General features: G+C 44.9%; 1 protein-coding gene across 1 annotated transcript; it reads left to right on the plus strand.

Moving 5' to 3' along the window:
* Window positions 1–864: 864 nt before the first annotated feature.
* tmem102 (transmembrane protein 102) lies at window positions 865–18,004 on the plus strand. The gene is made up of 7 exons (XM_064940423.1): window positions 865–990; window positions 1,715–1,929; window positions 11,942–12,126; window positions 12,324–12,506; window positions 12,870–13,040; window positions 13,302–13,514; window positions 15,519–18,004. The coding sequence occupies exons 2-7, from the start codon at window positions 1,728–1,730 to the stop codon at window positions 16,122–16,124; spliced, it is 1,560 nt and encodes a 519-aa protein (XP_064796495.1). The 5' UTR covers window positions 865–990; window positions 1,715–1,727; the 3' UTR covers window positions 16,125–18,004.
* The last annotated feature ends 4,457 nt before the right edge of the window (window positions 18,005–22,461 follow it).

Consider the following 22,461-nt stretch of genomic DNA (forward strand, 5'->3'; position numbering starts at 1 on the left):
GCAAGCATCAGTACCAAACCTTATTGACAACAACATATTCAACAGAATGACATGGTTGTACAGTATCAAAAGCTTTTGACAAGTCTACAAACATGGCAGCACAATTCTTTCTATCATCTAACAAGTCGTAGTGGTGCTATGTTTAGGTATTGAATCAATCCGGACTGATTAACATTAAGAATAGCGTTTACGGATACTAAATAAGATAGCTGTTTCTTGACGAAAGATAAGGAAACCTCGAAATGGGTCGATAATGATCAAGATCTCTATACTACCCCCACCCATGTGGAGTGGTGACACAAAACTGCTTTCCACACTTCTGGAATATTTTCTAATACTAAAGTTAAATTTAGTTAACTGAGCCAGCAATGATGGGGGGCTGCATACTTAAGCAAATATGGGTCCAAATTGTCAGCCCCTAATGACTTCTTGGTTTCGATAGCTAATAAGGCAGCAGGTACTTCAGTGTCTATGACCTGCCGAAAAGAAAAAACCCTGACTACTTAAAAAATGTCTTTTGCAATGTGTGTGGGACTTGGATGAGGGTATGAAGACTCGCGAGCAGCTGCGGACCCTCATGATGAGTTCCGATTTTTTTGTGGCCCCCAGTTGCCCATCCCTGGCCTAACTGCTGTGACCGATTAGATGTAAAAATCATAGCAACCTATCCAATCTCTGACCAGGGCTGGGCCCCACTGTCCTTATCTCAACTGATGTACTTATAGTAGGCTACAGTGGGTCACAAATGTAATCATAGAGAACAAATCTGCTTTGTAGCTTTTAGGAGAGCTATATTACCGGTACACACTACTAATCCCAAGATCCTCAGTGGAGGGCGTGATTTCCGAGGTCTGTGTTGCTAGGGGGAAGGGAAGGTGGTGCTGGGGACCTGTTGGAAATGACGGGAGAAGAAATCCGATTTCAATATAACGACCAAAACAGTACGCCTGGAATATAGCAAAGAAACGTCACCAGACCTGCGTGCTAAGGGTGTGTGCTAGTTCAAATGTATATTCATGCATTCAAACAATGCATCGTTGCGGTGTGTGAAAGATTCGCTGTCCAGCTTGCTTGCTAACTCAGTTGTGTTGGTGCACTTATCCCCACCTCTCCGGCTAGCAAGCACGCCAGCTGGCTAACTAACTTACTAGTTAGTTAATCGAGAATTGATTCTAGTGTCTTCACCAAATAATCAGAGCTAGTTAGCAAGTCTACATTTTTATGGATATAACAATGACTGCTTGTTCTTTTGTAGCAAGCAAATTTGCTAACAGTTGGCTAACTGGCTAGACTCAAATTAGCCAGCTAACGTTAATTAGCATGCTCGATAGCTAGGTAATTGATCTAGTTGAGGACAGCACCCATGCTGTCACTGACTAAGTAGCTTGCATTTCAAAAACACCAGGTGGCTTTCAGATTAATGTGAACTTTGTTATTCATTTGAGTATATCTGTATCTGCGTTTACTGTGGATTAACAATTTAAAACATGAACATAGCTAGTTAGGGGATATGCCATTCAATGCGTGTGATTTATAATCCTACAAATCCCTGGTATCACGCCCTATTTGATACTAAATTCCTAGTCAGTACTAGGACTGAGAGTACAATAACAAAGTTTACAATTCACTTTGATTGCCAATAACACACAAGGTATGCAATGAGTCTTCTCCCCTTTATAAAAATGATTGACAAGACCTGTATACCCAACCATAGGGTGTGAATAACCATGGAGACCTTGATAAGTGCGGTGGCCCCTCGGTCCCCTGCGCCGGTGAAGAAAGCCTCGGAGGTGGATTTCCGGTCGGGGGTCATGCTGGAGCAGCTGTCCTCTCAGGTGTCTGAGCTGGTCACCCTGGAGCAGGGGGACTTTGGGGACCAACTGGCCCTGGAGGTCCACACGGCCAAAGACTTTATCTTCAACATGCTGGGTAAAGCTCATAATAACAGAGAATGTGTTGTGACACACTGAGGTTAACATTCTGAAATCATTAGATGGTAAAATATATGATTGAAATATATTTATAATATAATGATTAACATTTATTTTATATATTGTGTGTTTGGTGAACACTTCTAAGTTATGTGATTGTAGTGTGTAGCAGTGGAGGCTTCTGAGGGGAGGAAGTCTCATGAGAAGGACAGATAGAAGAAAGGTGTTGGCTGTGTTTATGTTGTGTGTCATACCCCTGACACACAGTACTTTTCAGCCAGGTGAAGTGTGGTTGTTTGTCCAATAGGTGGCACTCTTCCCTCTCTTCACTGCCACTGCCCTCCCCTAAGCTCTCTCCTTTTCTCTCCTCTCTCCCTGCCTGTCCCAGTGCAACTGGAACCAAGCCTCTTTGGCCTATGTCCCTTACTTTGCTCTTTCTTTCCTTCTCTCTCTCGCGTCTTGTTTGTGGATCATGTGCAGCTTGAGAGGGAAGCACAATGCAAACAGTCGAACTGGCTGTAAGTCCACTCTCCCCGTCCATCTCTAAATCCACTCTCCCCGTCCATCTCTAAGTCCACTCTCCCCGTCCATCTCTAAGTCCACTCTCCCCGTCCATCTCTAAGTCCACTCTCCCCGTCCATCTCTAAGTCCACTCTCCCCGTCCATCTCTAAGTCCACTCTCCCCGTCCATCTCTAAGTCCACTCTCCCCGTCCATCTCTAAGTCCACTCTCCCCGTCCATCTCTAAATCCACTCTCCCCGTCCATCTCTAAATCCACTCTCCCCGTCCATCTCTAAGTCCACTCTCCCCGTCCATCTCTAAGTCCACTCTCCCCGTCCATCTCTAAATCCACTCTCCCCGTCCATCTCTAAGTCCACTCTCCCCGTCCATCTCTAAGTCCACTCTCCCCGTCCATCTCTAAGTCCACTCTCCCCGTCCATCTCTAAGTCCACTCTCCCCGTCCATCTCTAAGTCCACTCTCCCCGTCCATCTCCACTCTCCCCGTCCATCTCGGTAAGTCCACTCTCCCCGTCCATCTCTAAGTCCACTCTCCCCGTCCATCTCTAAATCCACTCTCCCCGTCCATCTCTAAATCCACTCTCCCCGTTCATCTCTAAATCCACTCTCCCTGTTCATCCCCATGTAACAATAGCTGTGAATAGGAGCCACTATTGGCACGGGTGTATTGTTTGCCCAAAAATATCATAGCTGACAGCCAACCCTCCTCCTGTGTCTCTCTGTATCTTTTGCTAATCAAGTCAGATATTGGATAAGCTCTCTGCTTCTCCTACTTTGGTTATGTGCTTGCTAGTCTAGCATCCTCTTTTCTCTCTCTCGCTCTCCCTCTTGCTCTCTCTCTCTCTCTTTCGCTCTTTTTGTCTCTCTTTGTCTCTTTCTCAATCTCTTTCTTGGTCTCTCCCCCTCTCTCTCCCCTCTCTCCCTCACTCTCTCTCACAAACACTTAACCCTCTACCCCAATTTAGTGACTCTCCCTGCCCTCACTGTGTAACCAAATCTTTTCCTACCACTGCTCCACATTCTTTCTTGACTCACATGTCCTCACACCGCCACATTTTTTTTGCTTCATTTCCTGGCTCCTTTTTTTCTTCTTCTCCCACTCGCTGTCTCCATTGACAGTCAGACTGACAGCTAAAAGCTGCTCTTAAACACTTCGCAGTGGGGGGTTTTTTCCTACAGTCTAGCTCCCTGTATGGCAGCCAAAGGATGCAATCTATTTCTCCCATCACCCTACCCCTCCCTCTCTCTTTCTTTCTCTCTCTCTCTATCTGCTGTTTCATTTCCAACTCTGCTAGAGAACAGAGATAATGTGAGTGTCGGTTGTGTGATTGTGTTAATGCACTGTGTTCATTAGCTACGGTAGTAGCACTGCCACTTGTATTCTTTTTAAGGACCTTGAAGAGGATGGAGCCTAGGCAGTTAAAAGGGAATATCTGCCCAGCTACTAGGAATGTTGAAATGGGCCCTTTTATATGGAACACTTGGAGTGTGTGTGTGTGTCTATGCATCTGTGTGTCTATGCATCTGTGTGTCTATGCATCTGTGTGTTTGTGCATCTCTGTGTGTATAAGTGTTGTCACGATACCAGGTTTGGGATACCGACGCAAAACTCAATACCGAAACGATACCGTGGCCAAAAACGCTGAACAATGTTGATAACTGGTAGAACAGTATCTTCTATATTGAATTTCGTCCCAAAATAAAACACCATGTTAAATAACAGAAGAATTACCTCAATCTTCCCTTATGCAAAACCATATGTTTTAAAAAGTCATTTGATACATATCAGGGTTGATTTGCTCATCTATGGCCATAATATTGGGTCAAATTACATTCATTAGACCTGCAATTGTTTCATTACAGCTAAATAATTGAATGTATTAAATGAATAGTTTAGTTCCAAAACAACATTAAAAAACCCCACTGACGCTCATTTCTGAAACTTTTACGTTGAAATAGTCTAGAATACAATTGAATTTACCCAGCATACTACGAGTACCAGGGTGCAATGCTCTGCCCAGGGCTGCTGGCTGGCTCGTGGCTACTGCTAGTAAGCCAAGACAAATGCTAAGTAGTCAAAATATATTGTTGTCAAGTTATGAGTGTATTTCACATTGCACAACCCAAAATGAATCCCATTATAATACCCAAATAAATGTCATGCTGAATATATGTTCATGTCATTGTCACTCAAAAATAATTCAAATTTACTAGAATAACAACGTAACTGCAATAACAACGTAAATGCAAATGTCGTATACAATAGTTTGCTTTATTTAGTTTTGCTTGGAACTGAACCTCCCTTCCATTGCACTGCTTTGTATCATGTTTTGCTTAATTGCTCATCTGCCCTCTTCTGCTCTGTAATCAAAGTATTCCCATAGTTTGCTTCTGCAGCCCAGTTTTGTCAACAAGCTGCAGGCGAGGAGATACGATGTTTTGGTTTCAAGAAGCCACGCTGTCGATATTGTCTCTCTAAAGTGTTTTGCACTGTGTCAGCTGCATGGGCAGCCTGGCTAGCTACTGCCCCCGTGAAGATTTAGACAAATTACTAGACAGACTTGGTCCTCTCAATCCATATATGAGGTGAGACACATTTGACAGAAGTACCGAAAGTTAGAAAAAATTCTAGTACCGAACCGTTTTTCAATGTTCTAGTATTGGAAATACTAGAGTTTCCGAAACACCGTGCAACAGTAGTGTGTGTGTCTGTGCATATAATGTGTTTGACATCCTTTCTAGTTGGGTCTGTTTTATAAAGATTTCTCTAGCCTAGTTTAAGCAGCAGGTGGCTCCCCACTGGCCATTAAGAGCTGACAGAGATGGAGAGGGAGAGTAGAGATATTGCACCACACAGGGAAGCAGCTGCACAGATCCAGGGAAGGAAAAAACACTTTCTTTGCCCAGTAACTCCTCAGTTAACTGTTTTAGGCTCGCCTGTAGCATGCCTTTGGAAAGAAAATGCCTCCAGTACTCCCACAGGACTATATGGGTCGGTGGGAATGCAGACTAATGACAAACATGCAGTGCATTTGGGATGTATTCAGACCCCTGCCTTTTTTCCACATTTTGTTATGTTACAGCCTTATTATAAAATATATGATGTATTTTGTGTACACAATACCCCATAATGACAAAGCGATAACAGGTTTTTATATTTTTTTGCAAATGTATTAAAAATGAAGGGGAAAAAAAACACCATTTACATAAGTATTCAGACCCTTTGCTATGAGACTCAAAATTGAGCTCAGGTTCATCCTGTTTTCATTGAACATCCTTGAGATGGTTCTACAATTCAATTGATTGGACATGATTTGGGAAGGCACACACCTGTCTATATAAGGTCCCACAGTTGACAGTGCATGTCAGATCAAAAACCAAACCATGAGATCGACGGAATTGTCCTTAGAGCTCCGAGACAGGATTGCGTCGGCACAGATCTGGGGAAGGCTACCAAAACAATTTTGCAGTATTGAAGGTCCCCAAGAACACAGTGGCCTCCATCATTCTTAAATGAAAGAAGTTTGGAACCACCAAGACTCTTCCTAGAGCTGGCCGAACTGAGCAATCGGGGGAGAAGGGAACCCGATAGTCACTCTGACAGAGCTCTAGAAGGACAACCATCTCTGCAGCACTCCACCAATCAGGCCTTTATGGTATAGTGGCCAGATGGACGCCACTCCTCAGTAAAAAGCACATGACAGCCTGCTTGGAGTTTGTTAAAAGGCACCCAAAAACTCTCAGACCATGAGAAACAAGATTCTCTGGTCTGATGAAAACCAGATTGAACTCTTTGGCCTGAATGCCAAGCGTCACATCTGGAGGAAACCTGGCACCATCCCTAAGGTGAAGCATGGTGGTGGCAGCATCATGCTGTGGGGATGTTTTTCAGCGGCAGGGACTGGGAGACTAGTCAGGATCGAGGGAAAGATGAATGGAGAAAATAGCTGTGCAGCGACGCTCCCCATCCAACCCGACAGAGCTTAAGAGGATCTGCAGAGAAGAATGGGAGAAGCTCCCCAAATTCAAGTGTGCCAAGCTTGTAGCATCATACCCAAGAAGACTTGAGGCTGTAATCTCCGCCAAAGGTGCTTCAACAAAGTTCTGAGTTAAAGGTCTGAGTACTTATGTAAATGTGATATTTCAGTTTATTTTTAGTACATTGCAAAAATCTAAACCTGATTTTGCTTTGTCATTATGGGGTATTGTGTGGATTGATGAGGGGGGGGGGACTATTTCATCCATTTTAGAATAAGGCTGTAACAAAGTGGAAAGAGTCAAGTGGTCTGACTACTTTCCGAATGCACTGTAACAAGTGATTGTTCTTATTTACAGTAAGAAGTGAGATATCGTCTTGTAAGGTTGTAGGTTCAAGTCTGTCAGATAAAATGCTACAAGTCTTTGCTGAACCAGTAAGTAAACAACAACTTGATTCTAGTGCTTTCTGCTCTGTATACACTGAGTAATCCTCCATGTTTCATTTTTCACTTCCCTTCAAAGACAGAAAAATTGACTTGGAGATAAAAAAGGAGAGGAATGTCGCCCGCTCCTATCAAACTAAAAACAGAATCCCGTTATCGCCATGGGTTCTCTCCCCATCTTCAGCCCCCACTTCTTAGGCTAGTTTTTTACAAACACACCCTTTTGAACACCAGACTACTGGTGACCCCCTTCCCCACAGATCTCATTAAAGAAGTATTTGTTTTATACCGCTCTATAGCCGTTTTAATTCAAACACAAAGAAGGCTAGAGAGGAGAGAGGGGAGGGGAGAAAAAAGGGGGAGCTCCATTTCAGATTCGGCCGTCTCACCGAGGCACAATAACAAAAGAATGAGGCACAAGTCAGGCATTGTCTCGAACACGTCCAGGCGTGCAAAGTCAGGAGGTCGCCTAGAGTTGAGAGACGTAAAGACAAAGCAATAGCAAAACAACCCAAACAAGCTGTTGTTTTGTCTCTTCCCGCTGTGCTTGTTTATTGTTGTCTGCGTGTCGGCTTGCCCGCCCCCCCCACCCCCAACAGTGGGATCACCCCCTGTATGCAACGACCAATCAGAGAAAAGCGTATTCGGAAGGGGACTCCTCTGGACAGATGGGCCCACATGTTGGGCTTCCGTAGGTGGGAAAATATCTCAGTGTTAACCTACACTGTCCTATAGGATCAAAATCCACTTACTATTATCTTATTCAAAAGTGACATATGCAAAACATTTTGGTTTTCAAGGTCATCGCCTATTTTGAGGACATATTGAATACTATTTTGTATTTTCTGTACCTCACTTAGCCTTCAACTAAGATCAAGCTAGATTAATTAAAGGTCTGTGTGTATGTATCTTGGCAGCGATGTCAACACGACTGCATCTGAATGTAAATTGACCGTTGTTTGATTGTGTGGCTGGTCTGTAGCAGCTAAGTTGTTCCGCTTGTGTTCAGGTAATGATCGTTTGTGCAAATGGTTGTTGACCGCTTTCAACTCTCCCATAGAGCTTGTGTCCTCAGTGCGTCACACACACGCACCTTTTTGACTAATGCCGCCTATGGTCCACTTTAGCTCTCTGGAAGCAGTTTTCTCTCTTTCTCGCTCTTTCGTTCTTTCTCTCGCTCTCGCTTTCTCTCTCTCATAGTGTACAAACCATTAGGAACACCTGCTCTTTCCATGACAGACTGACCAGGTGAATCCAGGTGAAAGCTATGATTGTGTGTGTGCCATTCAGAGGGCGAATGGGCAAGACAGTGTCTTTTGAACAGGGTATGCTAGTAGGTGCCAGGCGCACCTGTTTGAGTGTGTCAAGAACTACAGCGCTTGTGGGTTTTTCACGCTCAACTATTTCCTATGTGTATCAAGAATGGTCCACCACCCAAAGGACATCCAGCCAACGACAGGCCAGTAGTCGAAAATGGTTAACTGATTAAAGCGGACAAAGGAGGCTAACACAAATTGTACATAGCAACAGATGGGCTATAGTTCGTCAACTGACAGTCCAGTACGAATGGTTGCTGGATCGAATCCCCGAGCTGACATGGTCAAAATCGGTCTTCTGCCCCTGAGCAAGGCAGTTATCCCACTGTTCCCCAGGCATCGGTGATGTCGGTTAAGGCCGCTTTAGGTCAGTCAATCCTGGAAGATTTCAAGAACTATGAAAGTTTCTTCAAGCGCAGTCGCAAAAACCATCAAGCGCTATGATGAAACTGGCTCTCATGAGGACCACCACAGGCAAGGAAGACCCAGAGTTACCTCTCCTGCAGAAGATAATTTTGAGTTACCAGCCTCAGAAATCGGCAATTAACTGCGCCTCAGATTGCAGCCCAAACAAATGCTTCACAGAGTTCAAGTAACAGACACATCTCAACATCGACTGTTCAGAGGAGACTGCGTGAATCAGGCCTTCACGGTCAAATTGCTGCAAAGAAACCACTACTAAAGGACACCAATAATAAGAAGACACTTGCTCGGGCCAAGAAACACAAGCAATGGACATTGTAGAAAAGAGTAAAAATAAAGAAAACTGTTGAATGAGTAGGCGTGTCAACTTTTGACTGGTACTGTGTATATATACACATACTGATTGTATAAAACATTATAAACAACGTCCTATATTTTTATAGTAGAGTCTCCTCCGACGTTCGATAACACACACCAAGTCTCACGGCGACGAACAGCTCTGCGTGTGTTTGCTGTGCCTCCAGAGTCTGTACGCTCCCCCCTCTAGTGTAGGAGGAGATGGTTTCTTAACAGGCAGAAGGAACATTACAACTCATTAACTACAGACTGATAATTAACCAGGCGAGTGCTGTTGTATGAACTACTACAGGGAAGAGATCTCTCTCTCTCTCTTTGGGCTCTGTCGCTCGCTCGCTCTCTCTCTCTCTCCATTTACTGAATCACTTTTAATGTACATTACATAAAAAGCAATTTGACATTTACTTCATGTGAAAACCCAAACGGATGTATCATAGTCATAACACTGCGTTTAGGTTATATATTGTTTTAGCATACATCGATCCCCGAACACAGTCCATCGCTCCATTAAACTCTGTACTACAGCATTTGAACACAAACACATTGTAATGTTTCGATCACCTTCGTTTTGCGGCCTGGTGTTTGATAGATAGCCCCTGACCCTCTTTAGCTTCAAAATAAGGTTTCTCGCATCGACACCCAATTGGATTAGATGAGAACAAAGTCTCCCTCTGTTTAATTTTGAGAATGAGCGAGGCCTATTTTAAGATCTGGAAATGAAAGCGAGGCTAATCTCCGAGCTTGATGTGAACGCATAAACACCGTCGGAGGGAGGGTGGAGGGGGGGGGGTACCAGGACACACTGACTCTTTTGTGTGTGTTAATCCGTCTCTCTTGAGTCTCAGAGTATGAAAGCTCTGTATTTTAAAAGGAGCAAGGGCTCGATTTAGAGGCTAATCGTTTACGTTTTAAAAGACTCCGGGTTTGAAGCCGAGCGAGAGTGTTCAGTGGCAATTGAATGGCTAAAACGGTCTCTGCTGGAAGGATCTGTGTTACGATTCATTGGATGGTTTGGCCCTACGTCTTTGTTATAGAGAAGGCCTCCTGTCTGACATCCCAACCTTTCCCATTGTGAGTCGACGTGTTTACACAGCTACTCTTACCCTGTCTCTCTCTTACGGTACATCCCTTCTCTCATCTTTTCACTTTTTTTGGCGCCTGTATTTACATTTTAGTCATTTATCCATATCGACTTAGTGTTAGTGCGTTTAATCTTAATATAGCTAGGTTGGACAACCACATATCCCAGGCACAGAAAGGGGGGGGGGAAAACATCATTATTATTTTTAATATTTTTTAAATCTCTTTTGTAGTACTGGCATCCACACCACAAGCATTCCTCTTATACGTATGTGTGTGTGTGTGTGTCACGGTTCCCAGAGTGGCTCTATGGAAATGAGATCTGCTATGCTTGACCTCCCAGAGACCTACTGGTGGATGCATAACACTGTGGCTGTTTTGAATGGGAAATAGATGAATTAATTATAGTACTCAAACACAGTGAGTTAAGTCCTGGTTTGAAAAGGTTCAGGCACTTTAGTTTTCCTCAGTCCAGCTTCAAGGCCTTATTGGAGCCTCACCTTTGCTAAGCTGGCGACCTTTGTGTCTAGACTTTGCGTCTAGTCACGACCTGGTGTGGGTTTTGTACACCCCCCCCCCCCGCTCTCTCCCACGTTCCACCTCGCGCTCTCTCTCACGTTCCTCTGCATGCTATAGTATGCTCTTCTGCTTCCCATTTGACCCAATTGATCAACTCTAGAGATAGAACCAAAACAAATCAGAGGAAGTTTCTGCTTGCCGACTCTGCCCTTTGTCTGTCTGCCTGGAAGATATTTTCTCTCCCTCTTCTCAGCTTCTCTCAATGTTTGGGAAGAACTGACAGATTTTGATTTCTATATCTGATTATTTCTCTGCTTTCCTTTTACTGTCAGTATAACACACACTGTAGATAGACACTGTCTTTGAAATAGCTCTCTCTCTCTCTCACACACACACACACACACACACACATCGACACAGGGCCTGTAATTGGATGAGAGAAATCGCGTTAGGAGCTTTAGGCTCCAGGCTGCAGTCTCAGTGTCTGCAGTTGGCAGTCGCACCACCCCCCTCCCCCCCACCCCACCCCACCACTGCCTTCATATCGACCTCAGAGCCTCCCTGAGGGGATGGGTATAGGGGTGTACTTCAGGTCAAAGTTGACAGCCTGGAAGGCATCACTGGGTCTTAGCTCTGTGTGTGTGTGTGCGTGCGTACATGCACATTTGAGTGTTGCGAGTGTGTGTGTGTGCGCACGGTGAAGATGCATGGTATCATGTGTTGAGAGTGACCTTTTAAGCCTGTCCGGCTCTCATCTTGCTTGACTGGAACACCATAGTTGAGAACACAATAAAGGGATTTGATTGGGTTCAGTATTTTTCATCAACTCTTTGGCAAAGAGGAGAGTTTTGGTTTGGGCTGGGAGGGAAGTTGTTTGCCAGAAGCTAGATTGATAGGATGTTATGACTATTCGAAAGCTGTTAGTTTAGACTTTTCTTTCTTTTTTTTCTCTCATGCACTCTCACAATCTCTTTTCCTTCCTCTCCCTCTCTTACTCATTCCCTCTCACGCTATCCCTTCCTCCTCTCTCACTCTCTCCCCCCGGTTTCCCCTCTGTCAGAGTTATTGCAGTTTGCCCAGTCATTTTGGCTGTGTTCAGTAAAGACTCCCCCTAGGAGGATAAAGCCAGGGTTGGTTGAGGACGAACAGCTAGCGTGGAGAATAACATAAAACCACACACTGCGCCCCCCGAGGGAGCTGTGTAGACCTCATATATTTTTATGTCAATATCGCTACTGCTGTATTTCATGAATGTATGCTTTGCCTTCAGAAGAAATGGAACGGCTCAAGTATTGTATTTGTTTTTAATGTCATATTACACTCATCCTTTGTGTGTGTGTGTGTGTGTGTGTGTGTGTGTGTTTTCTTCCTCTAGGTCTAGTACAGAAGGTGGACCAGCGTCTCCCAGTGGCCAATGAGTACCTGCTCCTGTCTGGGGGGGCCAGGGAGGGGGTCCTGGACCTCAACCCAGAGGAGCTGGGGGACTACGCCAAGGGGGCCGACTTCGACCTGGACTTCACCCTCCTGGTGCCCGCACTCAAGCTCCACGACCGCAACCAGGTTGGTGCAGCAGGCCCGGGGATGTGAATCGTACTGCTTGAATGTGTCTACGTTTATTGATGAGAGGTTGTGATGTGTCTTACGGGATGTTTTTACTGTATACTTTCTGATATGGTGATTTTGATGCCAGACTAATCACCAGTATTGCCTCAGGAAAACAAGTATAGCTTAATGCAGCGTCATCTCATGTCAACCAGCCCGTCACCCTAGACATGCGGCAGTCGGCCCCCTGCCACTCCTGGCTGTCCCTGCGTCTGTGCGACCCCACCACTCTGGCCAGGTGGAGCATCTGCTGCCAGGAGGAGAACGGATTACCCCCTGATGAGGAGGATGAAGAGGACAGGGGAATCGGTCACCATGCTGTTCCCCCCTCCATCCATGTAATGCGTCTTCTAACTTCTCCTATTATTCTTTCTTTTTATTTTATTGCTTTTAGTTTTATGAAAGTTAATCAAATGTGTGTTGCTTTTAGCTTAGTCTTTTATTGTGTTTTACTGTAAAGTGTGATGAAATTATTTTAAAGGGATAGTTCAGGTATTGGCAAGGAAGGGGTTTTATGTACTTCCTTGGAGTCAGATGAACTTGTGGATACCATTTTTATGTCTTTGCGTCCAGTACGAGGGAGTTCTGCGAGCCAATGCTACCTATCTTAGCGCGAAGATTGGAAGTCTTTGCACTAAGCTAATGCCAAAATGACCCTTTAATTGCACTTGAACTAAAGTTGGGTCATGATTTGATCCCAGTCCCCCCACCAGTCTCTGGATGGGTGCTACTTCTCTCCCGCGCTGGTGGCTGACTGGTTCTGGGGGGTGGTGGGCGAGGCTGTGGACGAGCTGAGACGTTCACCACAGAGAGGCATCCCCATCCCAGAGAGGCTGGAGCGCAACGGCCCCCTGACTACCCTCATTCTTCAGGTAGGGAGTTAGTGTACATCCCAAATCTCACCCTATATAGTGCTAATAGTAGTGTCTATATAGGGAATTGGAGGCCATAGTTGTCGTCTGTATCAATTCCAGAATCTGATTAATTGGCACTAGCAACCATCTCAGCTAGTCGATTCTGGAAAAACTTGTGTTGAACAAATGTATTTACTAAGCCTATGTTTATCCGGATAAGTAATTCAGAACATCTATTTTAAATAATTGTGTTTTACAATAACTGGTTCCTACCTCCAGGCGGGGTCCAGCCGAGTGCTCTATGACCTCCTGCCTGTGGTGTCCTTCCGGGGCTGGCCCGCCGTGGCCCAGAGCTGGCTGACGGCCAACCACTTCTGGGACGGGAAGATCACGGAGGAGGAGGCCATCTCTGGGTTCTACCTGCTGCCCTGCCCAGCCCCGCTGGGGGGGAGGCCTGACCGGGAGTGGAGGCTGGCCTTCTCACGCAGCGAGGTGGGTAGGTGGTTAAGTTAGCTCTTCTTTTTGAGTAATTAGCGAGTTCAATAGATTGGGCCTCCTTCCTTATTTGGCCAGAATGGTTATCTAGCTAGATGTGTTCAATTGCAACTCAGTGATATGACATTGTCACAAGCAGCAGGATGAACCGCAGATATTGCAGATGAGCGTTAGGCAAGACGATGCACTCACACAGAGTATATGGCCATGTGCACGGGTACACTTCATGCTGCTGCAACGTGATAGCTGCGGGACCAAAACAGCAGAGAAGGCCTTCGACTTCATACTCTTAGTTGTTTCGGAAGTCTGCCCGATACTGCTGGGAAATTCCAAAATTACAGTTTGCTGTTTGTGCTGTCATTCTGTTACCAAACTTTGCACCTGCACTGTTTTTCAAGTAAATCTTTTTTTGTCAAAATGTTCAGTGGAAATTGTTAAAAGTTGTCCTTGTGCATAGAGTTGTATGGTTTGACTTTGCAATCATTCGTTTTTGTTTGACATGCATGCATTTTAAAGTCTCAACATCATTCTGTTGCTGTGGAATTGCCCTGCTATTTATCTTGTGCATTGTCAATTCTACCTTGTAAATGTTAGCTGAAGCTAAAGCGCATGACACAATCAAAAGTATGTGGACACCTGGCTGTCAAACATCTCATTCCAAAATCATGGGCATTAATATGGAGTTGGATCCATATTTGCTGCTATAACAGCCTCCACTTTTCTGGGAAGGCTTTCCACTAGATGTTGGAACATTGCTGCAGGGACTTTCTTCCATTCAGACAAGAGCATTAGTGAGGTCAGGCACTGATGTTGGGCGATTAGGCCTGGCTCGCAGTCGGCGTTCCAATTCATCCTCAAAGGTGTTGATGGGGTTGAGGTCAGGGCTCTGTGCAGGCCAGTCAAGTTCTTTCACACCGACAAAACCATTTCTGTATGGACCTCGCTTTGTGCACGGGGGCATTGTCATGCTGAAACAGGAAAGGGCCTTCCCCAAAATGTAGCACAGAATCGTCTAGAATGTCATATGCTGTAGCGTTAAGATTTCCCTTCACTGGAACTAAGGGGCAAAGCCCGAACCATGAAAAACAGCCCCAGACCATTATTCCTCCTCCAATAGTCTTTACAGTTGGCACGATGCATTCTGGCAGGTAGCGTTCTCCTGGCATCTGCCAAACCCAGATGGTGAATTGTGATTTATCACTCCAAAGAACGCGCTTCCACTGCTCCAGAGTCCAATGGCGGGTGGCTTTACACCACTCTAGCCGACGATCTTATGCTTGTGGGCGGCTGCTCGGCCATGGAAACCCATTTCATGAAGCTCTCGATGAACAGTTCTTGTGCTGACGTTGCTTCCAGGGTGATTGTGGAACTCGGTACTGAGTGTTGCAACTGAGGACAGGCATTTAAACGTTTTTTTTTATTTTTTTTTTTTTAACACACTTCACACCCTGTCCTGTTCTGTGAGCTTGTGTGGCTTACCACTTTGCAGCTTTGTCGTTGTTGCTCTTAGATGTTTCCACTTCACAATAACAGCACTTACAGTTGACCGGGGCAGCTCTAGCAGGGCAGAAATTTGACAAACTTACTTGCTGAAAAGGTGTCGAAATGTTGAAAGTCACTGAGTTCTTCAGTACGGGCCATTCGCCTGCCAATGTTTGTCTATGGAGATTGCATGGCTGTCTGTTCTATATTATACACCTGTCAGCAACGGGTAGGACTGAAATAGCAGAATCCGTTAATTTGAAGGGGTGTCCACATACTTGTGTGTGTATATATAGTGGAAGTACAAGTTCAACTTTAAATATGTTCAGGTTGAACTTTGAATATGTCTTCTAAATACAGTTGAAAATGAATCAACTGTAACATTTAGCTTCAGTATAACACCCATCAGGGCTGTCTCTGGTGCTGGTGACATCCAATTTCCCCTTGTTGGTTTAATAAAGCTTATTTTAATTCAATTCAATCTGAACCACTGGCTGCCATATCATTGTCTGTCTCCAGGTTCAGCTGAAGAAGTGCATCCCGTTCCCCATGGCCCAGGCCTTCCAGGCAGCCAAGGCTGTCCTCTCCCGCCTCCTGGCTCGCCCCCGCACTGGCCTCAGCCCCTACCACCTCCGCACCATCCTTTTCTGGGCCTGTGACCGCCTGCCCCCCTCCTACCTGTCTTCGCCTGACTCCGACACTCCCGCCCGTCTCCTCCTGGGCCTCCTGGATGACCTGGCCCACTGCATCTTGGGTAAGAACTGTCCCAACTACTTCCTGCCCCAGTGCAACATGCTGGAGCACCTGTCGGACAGCCAAGCCCTGCTGGTGGCCCGGAAGCTGGCTCACGTCCGCTCAGACCCCACCGAGCACCTCCGGGCGGCCCTGGACCAGGCACAGCAGGCAGGCCAGCTCAAGAGGAAAGCGGCGGGCGCCACCAACGGGCATGGCGGGTCACCTGGCCACAGGTACCCGGCCAGTGGCATCATCTCACCCTCGGACGACAAGCTGGCCGCCAGGCTGCAGCAGCTGGTGACAGAAAACCCAGGGAAGTCGATTTCTGTGTTTCTCAACCCTGATGATGTCACAAGGCCACACTTCCGCATCGATGACAAATTCTATTGACCTGAGGGCCTAGTCTAGTGTTGTGGTAGCCACACACACACACTCTCACACACAAGTTAAATAGCGGGCCAAATATTGGCGAGTCAACCAGGATGGCTCGAGGCGCGAAACACTGCCGATCGCTGCTCCCTATACTGCCCCCTCTTGGCGGCGAATGATAACGACGCTAACTAATAAGCGTTAACTCTGACTCTGTTGTAACTATAAGACACTGTACCAAAAAAATCCATACTGCACGCTCCCAAGAAGATGCTAGCTCTAGAGAAACCAACACATTTCTTTCGATTTAGAGACACCGTGACAGAAAAAGGCTTGTCAAGTGGTTACCACGGAGACCACTGCTCTTTATGAAGCTTGCCCTAACGAGATGTTTTTTTTTTATTTAGCTGGTTCTACAAAGAAAAGAGAATCGCTTTAGAATGAAGAAAGGAGCTGCTGCTTACTAAAGGGTACACGGTTTCACTCTCTTAAGGGTTTATGCTCTTCTCGTCTCTGCACACTGCTGAGAATACTGTATTCCCCCCTTTTTCTGCCCAATCAAAGTGGATGATAGCTGAATAAGAAAAGGGGTATCAAGGAACTTGGATGTAACTGAATGTAATTTGGTGTGGGGAAATGTCTTTGAACAGAGTGTTTTCTTTCATTCCCTCTTTCTATATTTCTTTTTATCCCTCGTTCTCTCGACCCTCTGCCCCACTCTCTTTAACTCCCTATCTCGCTCGTTCGCTATCTCTCAGGTATTTTGAATGTTTGTTTTCTATGTGACTCCAGACTCCCTCTGGTAGGGTTATGGTCCCCCATATCTACCTGAGTGGTATAACCCAGGGCGGTCCTTCCATTTCAACTCTCACTATGTGGCGGAAGGCACCAAAGAGCCACGCTGGAAGGGTGTTTCGAGGAGCCTTCAGCTCCACCCCATAACAAAAGGTATCTGTATTCACTGACCCAGAGTCAGTCTGTACTGTTAACGCTCATATTCCCCACCTTTACAATCCTCACCAACATGCAGATGAGAGATCACCTTATCAATTTGCCTTTTATCCCCTGAACGCTTGAAGAAGTTTCATCAGATAAGGGTCATATCATAGAGGCTATCAACTTAGTTCCTCTTTATTACAGTCCCCTTTGAAAGTATCTTAAACGGTGAGACGTGGTCATTTAAACGTTGTATGACATAGACCGACTACCTATAAGGAGACCGGTTGGGGAGGAGAGGTGTGAGGCAGGGTTAGCCGCTAACACAGTTGGCCCAATGCTTGATTGTATTCTAATCTCTACGTTACAGCATTACAGTACAGCCATAGCATGGCTAGCTACACCATGTAATCCCCCTGAGGCTGGTGTAAGGGCTATTTGCTTTGTTCTACTTTTTTATTTATTCTGTCTTGTTGTGGGGATGTTAAGGTTTTTGTTTGAAACCCCCCAAAAAAGCATTTTGTATTGTGTTCTCAGATTTGTAATTGTGAGAGACTTGACTGGTTTTTGTGATGGTCCCTCCTCCTGCTTAGCAGGCCTGTTTTAACAAGGTGTGTGCGTGTGATCATTGGACGACTGATCGAGGTCTTTATATGTGCTGATGTAATGAGGGATGGAACGGGAACAAATGCGCAGCGGACTCAAGCACGCAAATGTGCTAGCTACCCATCTACCTTCATCTCTTTCTGTGTGTGGGGGTCTTGGGGGCCCTATCTTGTCCACCCAGATGTGTGCTGTTAGCAGGGGGATGGATGGGGAGACTGGCCAGCCCCTGGCCCTTTGTAGAGATGAGCCCTTAAGGAAGGTGCCCCTGGGACAGCTGCTTGTCTCTCTCTCTTCATCCCCCTCTCCGCTCTCCGTACTGCTCCTATCTCTCTATATAATGTATGTTTTTCTCTCTCTCTCTCTCTCTCTCTCTCTCTTCATCTCCCTCTCCGCTCTCCGTACTGCTCCTATCTCTCTATATAATGTATGTTTCTCTCTCTTCATCCCGCTCTCCGTACTGCTCCTATCTCTCTATATAATGTATGTTTCTCTCTCTCTCTCTCTCTTCATCCCCCTCTCCGCTCTCCGTACTGCTCCTATCTCTCTATATAATGTATGTTTCTCTCTCTCTCTCTCTCTTCATCCCCCTCTCTGCTCTCCGTACTGCTCCTATCTCTCGATATAATGTATATGTTTCTCTCTCTCTTCATCCCCCTCTCCGCTCTCCGTACTGCTCCTATCTCTCTATATAATGTGTTTCTCTCTCTCTCTCTCTCTCTCTTCATCCCCCTCTCCGCTCTCCGTATCTCCTATCTCTCGATATAATGTATGTTTCTCTCTCTCTTCATCCCCCTCTCCTCTCCGTCTGCTCCTATCTCTCTATATAATGTATGTTTCTCTCTCTCTTCATCTCCCTCTCCGCTCTCCGTACTGCTCCTATCTCTCTATATAATGTATGTTTCTCTCTCTCTCTCTTCATCTTACTGCTCCTATCTCTCTATATCTCTCCTCTCTCTTCATCCCGCTCTCCGTACTGCTCCTATCTCTATAATGTATATCCAACTGCTCCTATCTCTCTATATAATGTATGTTTCTCTCTCTCTCTCTTCATTCCCCTCTCCGCTCTCCGTACTGCTCCTATCTCTCTATATAATGTATGTTTCTCTCTCTCTCTCTTCATCCCCCTCTCCGCTCTCCGTATTGCTCCTATCTCTCGATATAATGTATATGTTTCTCTCTCTCTCTCTCTCTTCATCCCCCTTTCCGCTCTCCGTACTGCTCCTGTCTCTCTATATAATGTATGTTTCTCTCTCTCTCTCTCTTCATCCCGCTCTCCGCCTATCTCTCTATATAATGTATAAGTTTCTCTCTCTTCATCCCCCTCTCCGCTCTCCTTACTGCTCCTATCTCTCTATATAATGTATGTTTCTCTCTCTCTCTCTTCATCCCGCTCTCCGTACTGCTCCTATCTCTCTATATAATGTATGTTTCTCTCTCTCTCTCTCTTCATCCCGCTCTCCGCCTATCTCTATATAATGTATAAGTTTCTCTCTCTTCATCCCCCTCTCCGCTCTCCTTACTGCTCCTATCTCTCTCTTCATCCCGCTCTCCGTACTGCTCCTATCTCTCTATATAATGTATGTTTCTCTCTCTCTCTCTTCATCTCCCTCTCCGCTCTCCGTACTGCTCCTATCTCTCTATATAATGTATGTTTCTCTCTCTCTCTTCATCTCCCTCTCCGCTCTCCGTACTGCTCCTATCTCTCGATATAATGTATGTTTCTCTCTCTCTCCCGCTGGTTGAATACCGTTAATTAAATATCATGGTGGACATGAATGTTCATTTACACAATATCAAAACACTAGAGGTCAAAAAGAACTGTTATTTAGGATTCTATAGAATTCTACGTTCTCTAGAACGTGATAGAATCACTGTACTACTGTATTGGTACTACTTGTATACATTGGTATTGCTATTTGATCAGCATCAGTTAGTGGAGCGATTTAGGAGCTACTAGTGAATTGAGTTGTCACTTCTGTTCTGTATAGCCTGGGTACAGGTGAGTGTGAATATGGACACCTTGACAAACCAAAGCATGTAGTGACGGTTGCTATACAGAAGAATGTAGACCCAGACGATAGTTAAGTGTGGGTATGTAAACTGCCAAGTACCAGGTGTGTGTGGTCCTAGCACTTTCATGGTGGTGGTCTTCGACACACCACAGCCCGATGTTGTAAGAATGTTTGAACGTATCAACGTTGTCAGGACGTTTTTGAGGCGTCCTTTAGAGATTTTTCTCCTTCCTGAAATGCTCCCCTACGTTTTAAAACACGCCAACAGTCCAACGTTGTGGTGAGGTTGTTTGAACGTGGTGAAGCTGTTTGACAGTTCCTCTAAAGTTTTAAATCCAGTGCTGTTTGAAGTTTGAAATATGCACTGTCAAGAGTATCTCTCACGATATACCTTAATCTGCCTAGTTTGTGGGCATAGAAAGTAGTATGAAGCTTGAATCAATATTTAGCCTCTTTCTGTGAAAATTGTAAACACACTTTGATCCTGGTGCAGAATATCAATATAAAAAAGTTAATGGCGGCAGTTCTATGCAATTCTGTACCCAATCTCACTTGGACTGTCTGCCGTAGATTGAGCTGTTGTGCCCTTTTCATCTACAGGGATGATCATGTTTATTGTGAAGTTTAAAAGTCTATGTAGAAATGAATTAGTTCTGCCCAGGGTTTCTATACCTATTGAATACGAAATGTGTGTTCGACGATATGACATTATCAAACATTCAGACATCCCTCTCCCATTTGCTTTCCTGTTTGAAATCTGATATCACGTAAGTGTCGGAGGCAACTAAGTCATGCATTGATAACGTCGAGGCAATGTGAGATCACTGTACTGCTTAAACTACTAAACCTTATATTATTTGGTGCTTAAACTACTAAACGTTTTATTATTTGGTGCTTAAACTACTGCTAATTGTTTTTGATTGAAAATAAACCATGATTGTAACACTTTTTCCCACTGGAATCACTCAATCAATTCAAAATAAAAAATAGTTCATCAAAGATATCCCGACCTAATTACGGTCTACAAGAGCTGCAGTATCAATCCATGGCTGGAAGTATTTGCACTTTGAAAACTTTTCCTCTTCCTCCATAAAGTGCAAATGAAGTTGATTTTCTCTTATCATGTGACTGTTACTGCAGTGTTATTTCATTTGGGATGCTTTGAATGATGATCTTGAATGGTACTGCCGTAGCATGAAATAAATCTCGACATCTCAATCCTAACATTTTGACTGTATAACTTCTTTGTGGAATAATGTTAGCCTGGCCCCAGATCTAGTTGTGCTGTAAAAGCCAACTCCTAAGGTGAGTCATGGGTAGCTACCTCAACGTGGCTGCCGGTGTTAAAACACTGGTGTGTCAACATAAACGGCCTTATCAACACAAGTGGCTGGATGGAAAAACTGGGCAGATTTGTTGCCGCCTAAGTCTGTTTTGTATGGCTGCATCTCTGAGCATTTAGCTAACCCTTTTCCTGACCGTAACCTCATTCTTCTAACCTGCTACTTTAATGATCCTAACCTGCTACTTTAATGATCCTAACCTGCTACTTTAATGATCCTAACCTGCTACTTTAATTATCCTAAATTGCTATTTTAATTATCCTAACCTTTTACTTTAATGATCCTAACCTCCTACTTTAATGATCTTAACCAGCTACTTTAATTATCCTAACCTGCTATGTTAATTATCCTAACCTGCTACGTTAATTATCCTAACCTGCTACGTAAACAAAGCATCAGTAATACCACACAGGAACTGACCAATGAAAATCTGTTAAGAAACAGAAAACACAACTCAAATCAAAACCATCCAACAAATGAAACAGCGCTGATGTTACTTACACCCATCGCTGATGATCCACCCACTTATTTGGCCACGCCCACTTTCAGACACACTTCACGTCTGCAGTTATCCATACTTGCTTAAGGTTGGCATGAACAGATCTGGGACCAGGCTAGAAGAACGTTAACAAGGTCTGTTGGCACAGTTGGTTCAAGCAACATCAGGGTTTGTTGTTTTGTTCCCTACATGGGCTACATATTGTTGGTGTGCTGGGGGGAAATCTGTCATCAACTGAAAGTACTCAACATGGAGGGGGGTGAGTGTTTTATGACTAGTAGTACTGTAATACAACTAAGTCATTCAAGACGCCTTGTGAACGTCTATTAATCCTTGGCTGCAGATCTGAAGATAAATTAAAGTCAACATTTTTGTGAACCATGTTTTTTCCCCCGGGACTCAACAATTTGCTGTATAATAATGCGTTAATTTGAAGTAACTTTGGATAAAATAATCTGCTCCGTTTATCACATTAGGACATTAAGTAAAAATCCTATCAGTTTGGAATCGAGTTTCCTTCCTTTCGGTCTGGGGAGCAATACAGTGCAGTTCCAACAGAGGGTGCTAGGAGACAGCACTTCTGCCTAAATATAGCACCATCTACTGTCTGTCCAGCTCTGCTCCTCTCAGATAGTCACACTGGGATAAGAACATCAGGAGAGGATCCAGAGAGGAGAGAAATGGCATGTGTCTGTGGCCCCGGTACACACTCGCAAACCCACACTAATCTGGACAATTTGCCCTGGTCAAAAGTGAAACATACACTCGCATAGTTGCTTATACACACTGACACACACACACACACTCACCCTGATGACCACAGTAGCAATCTGCTGTTCTATTAAGAAGATTACAAGGCCAGGGTCTTTCAGGATTGTGTGATTGGCCTGGCACAGCAATGACCTCACTACCAGTTATATCACCCTAGATCAGCCCTCCAGGCCTGGCTGTTGCCAGATTGG

The sequence above is a fragment of the Oncorhynchus masou genome, chromosome 27 (assembly GCF_036934945.1).
Source record: "Oncorhynchus masou masou isolate Uvic2021 chromosome 27, UVic_Omas_1.1, whole genome shotgun sequence".
Lineage (NCBI taxonomy): Eukaryota > Metazoa > Chordata > Actinopteri > Salmoniformes > Salmonidae > Oncorhynchus > Oncorhynchus masou.

Coding starts and splice junctions, on each gene's coding strand:
- tmem102 (XM_064940423.1), top strand. CDS start 1,728: ATGGAGACCTTGATAAGTGCGGTGGCCCCTCGGTCCCCTGCGCCGGTG. Junction 13,041..13,301: donor TGACTACCCTCATTCTTCAG/GTAGGGAGTTAG, acceptor TCCTACCTCCAG/GCGGGGTCCAGCCGAGTGCT. Junction 13,515..15,518: donor TGGCCTTCTCACGCAGCGAG/GTGGGTAGGTGG, acceptor GTCTGTCTCCAG/GTTCAGCTGAAGAAGTGCAT.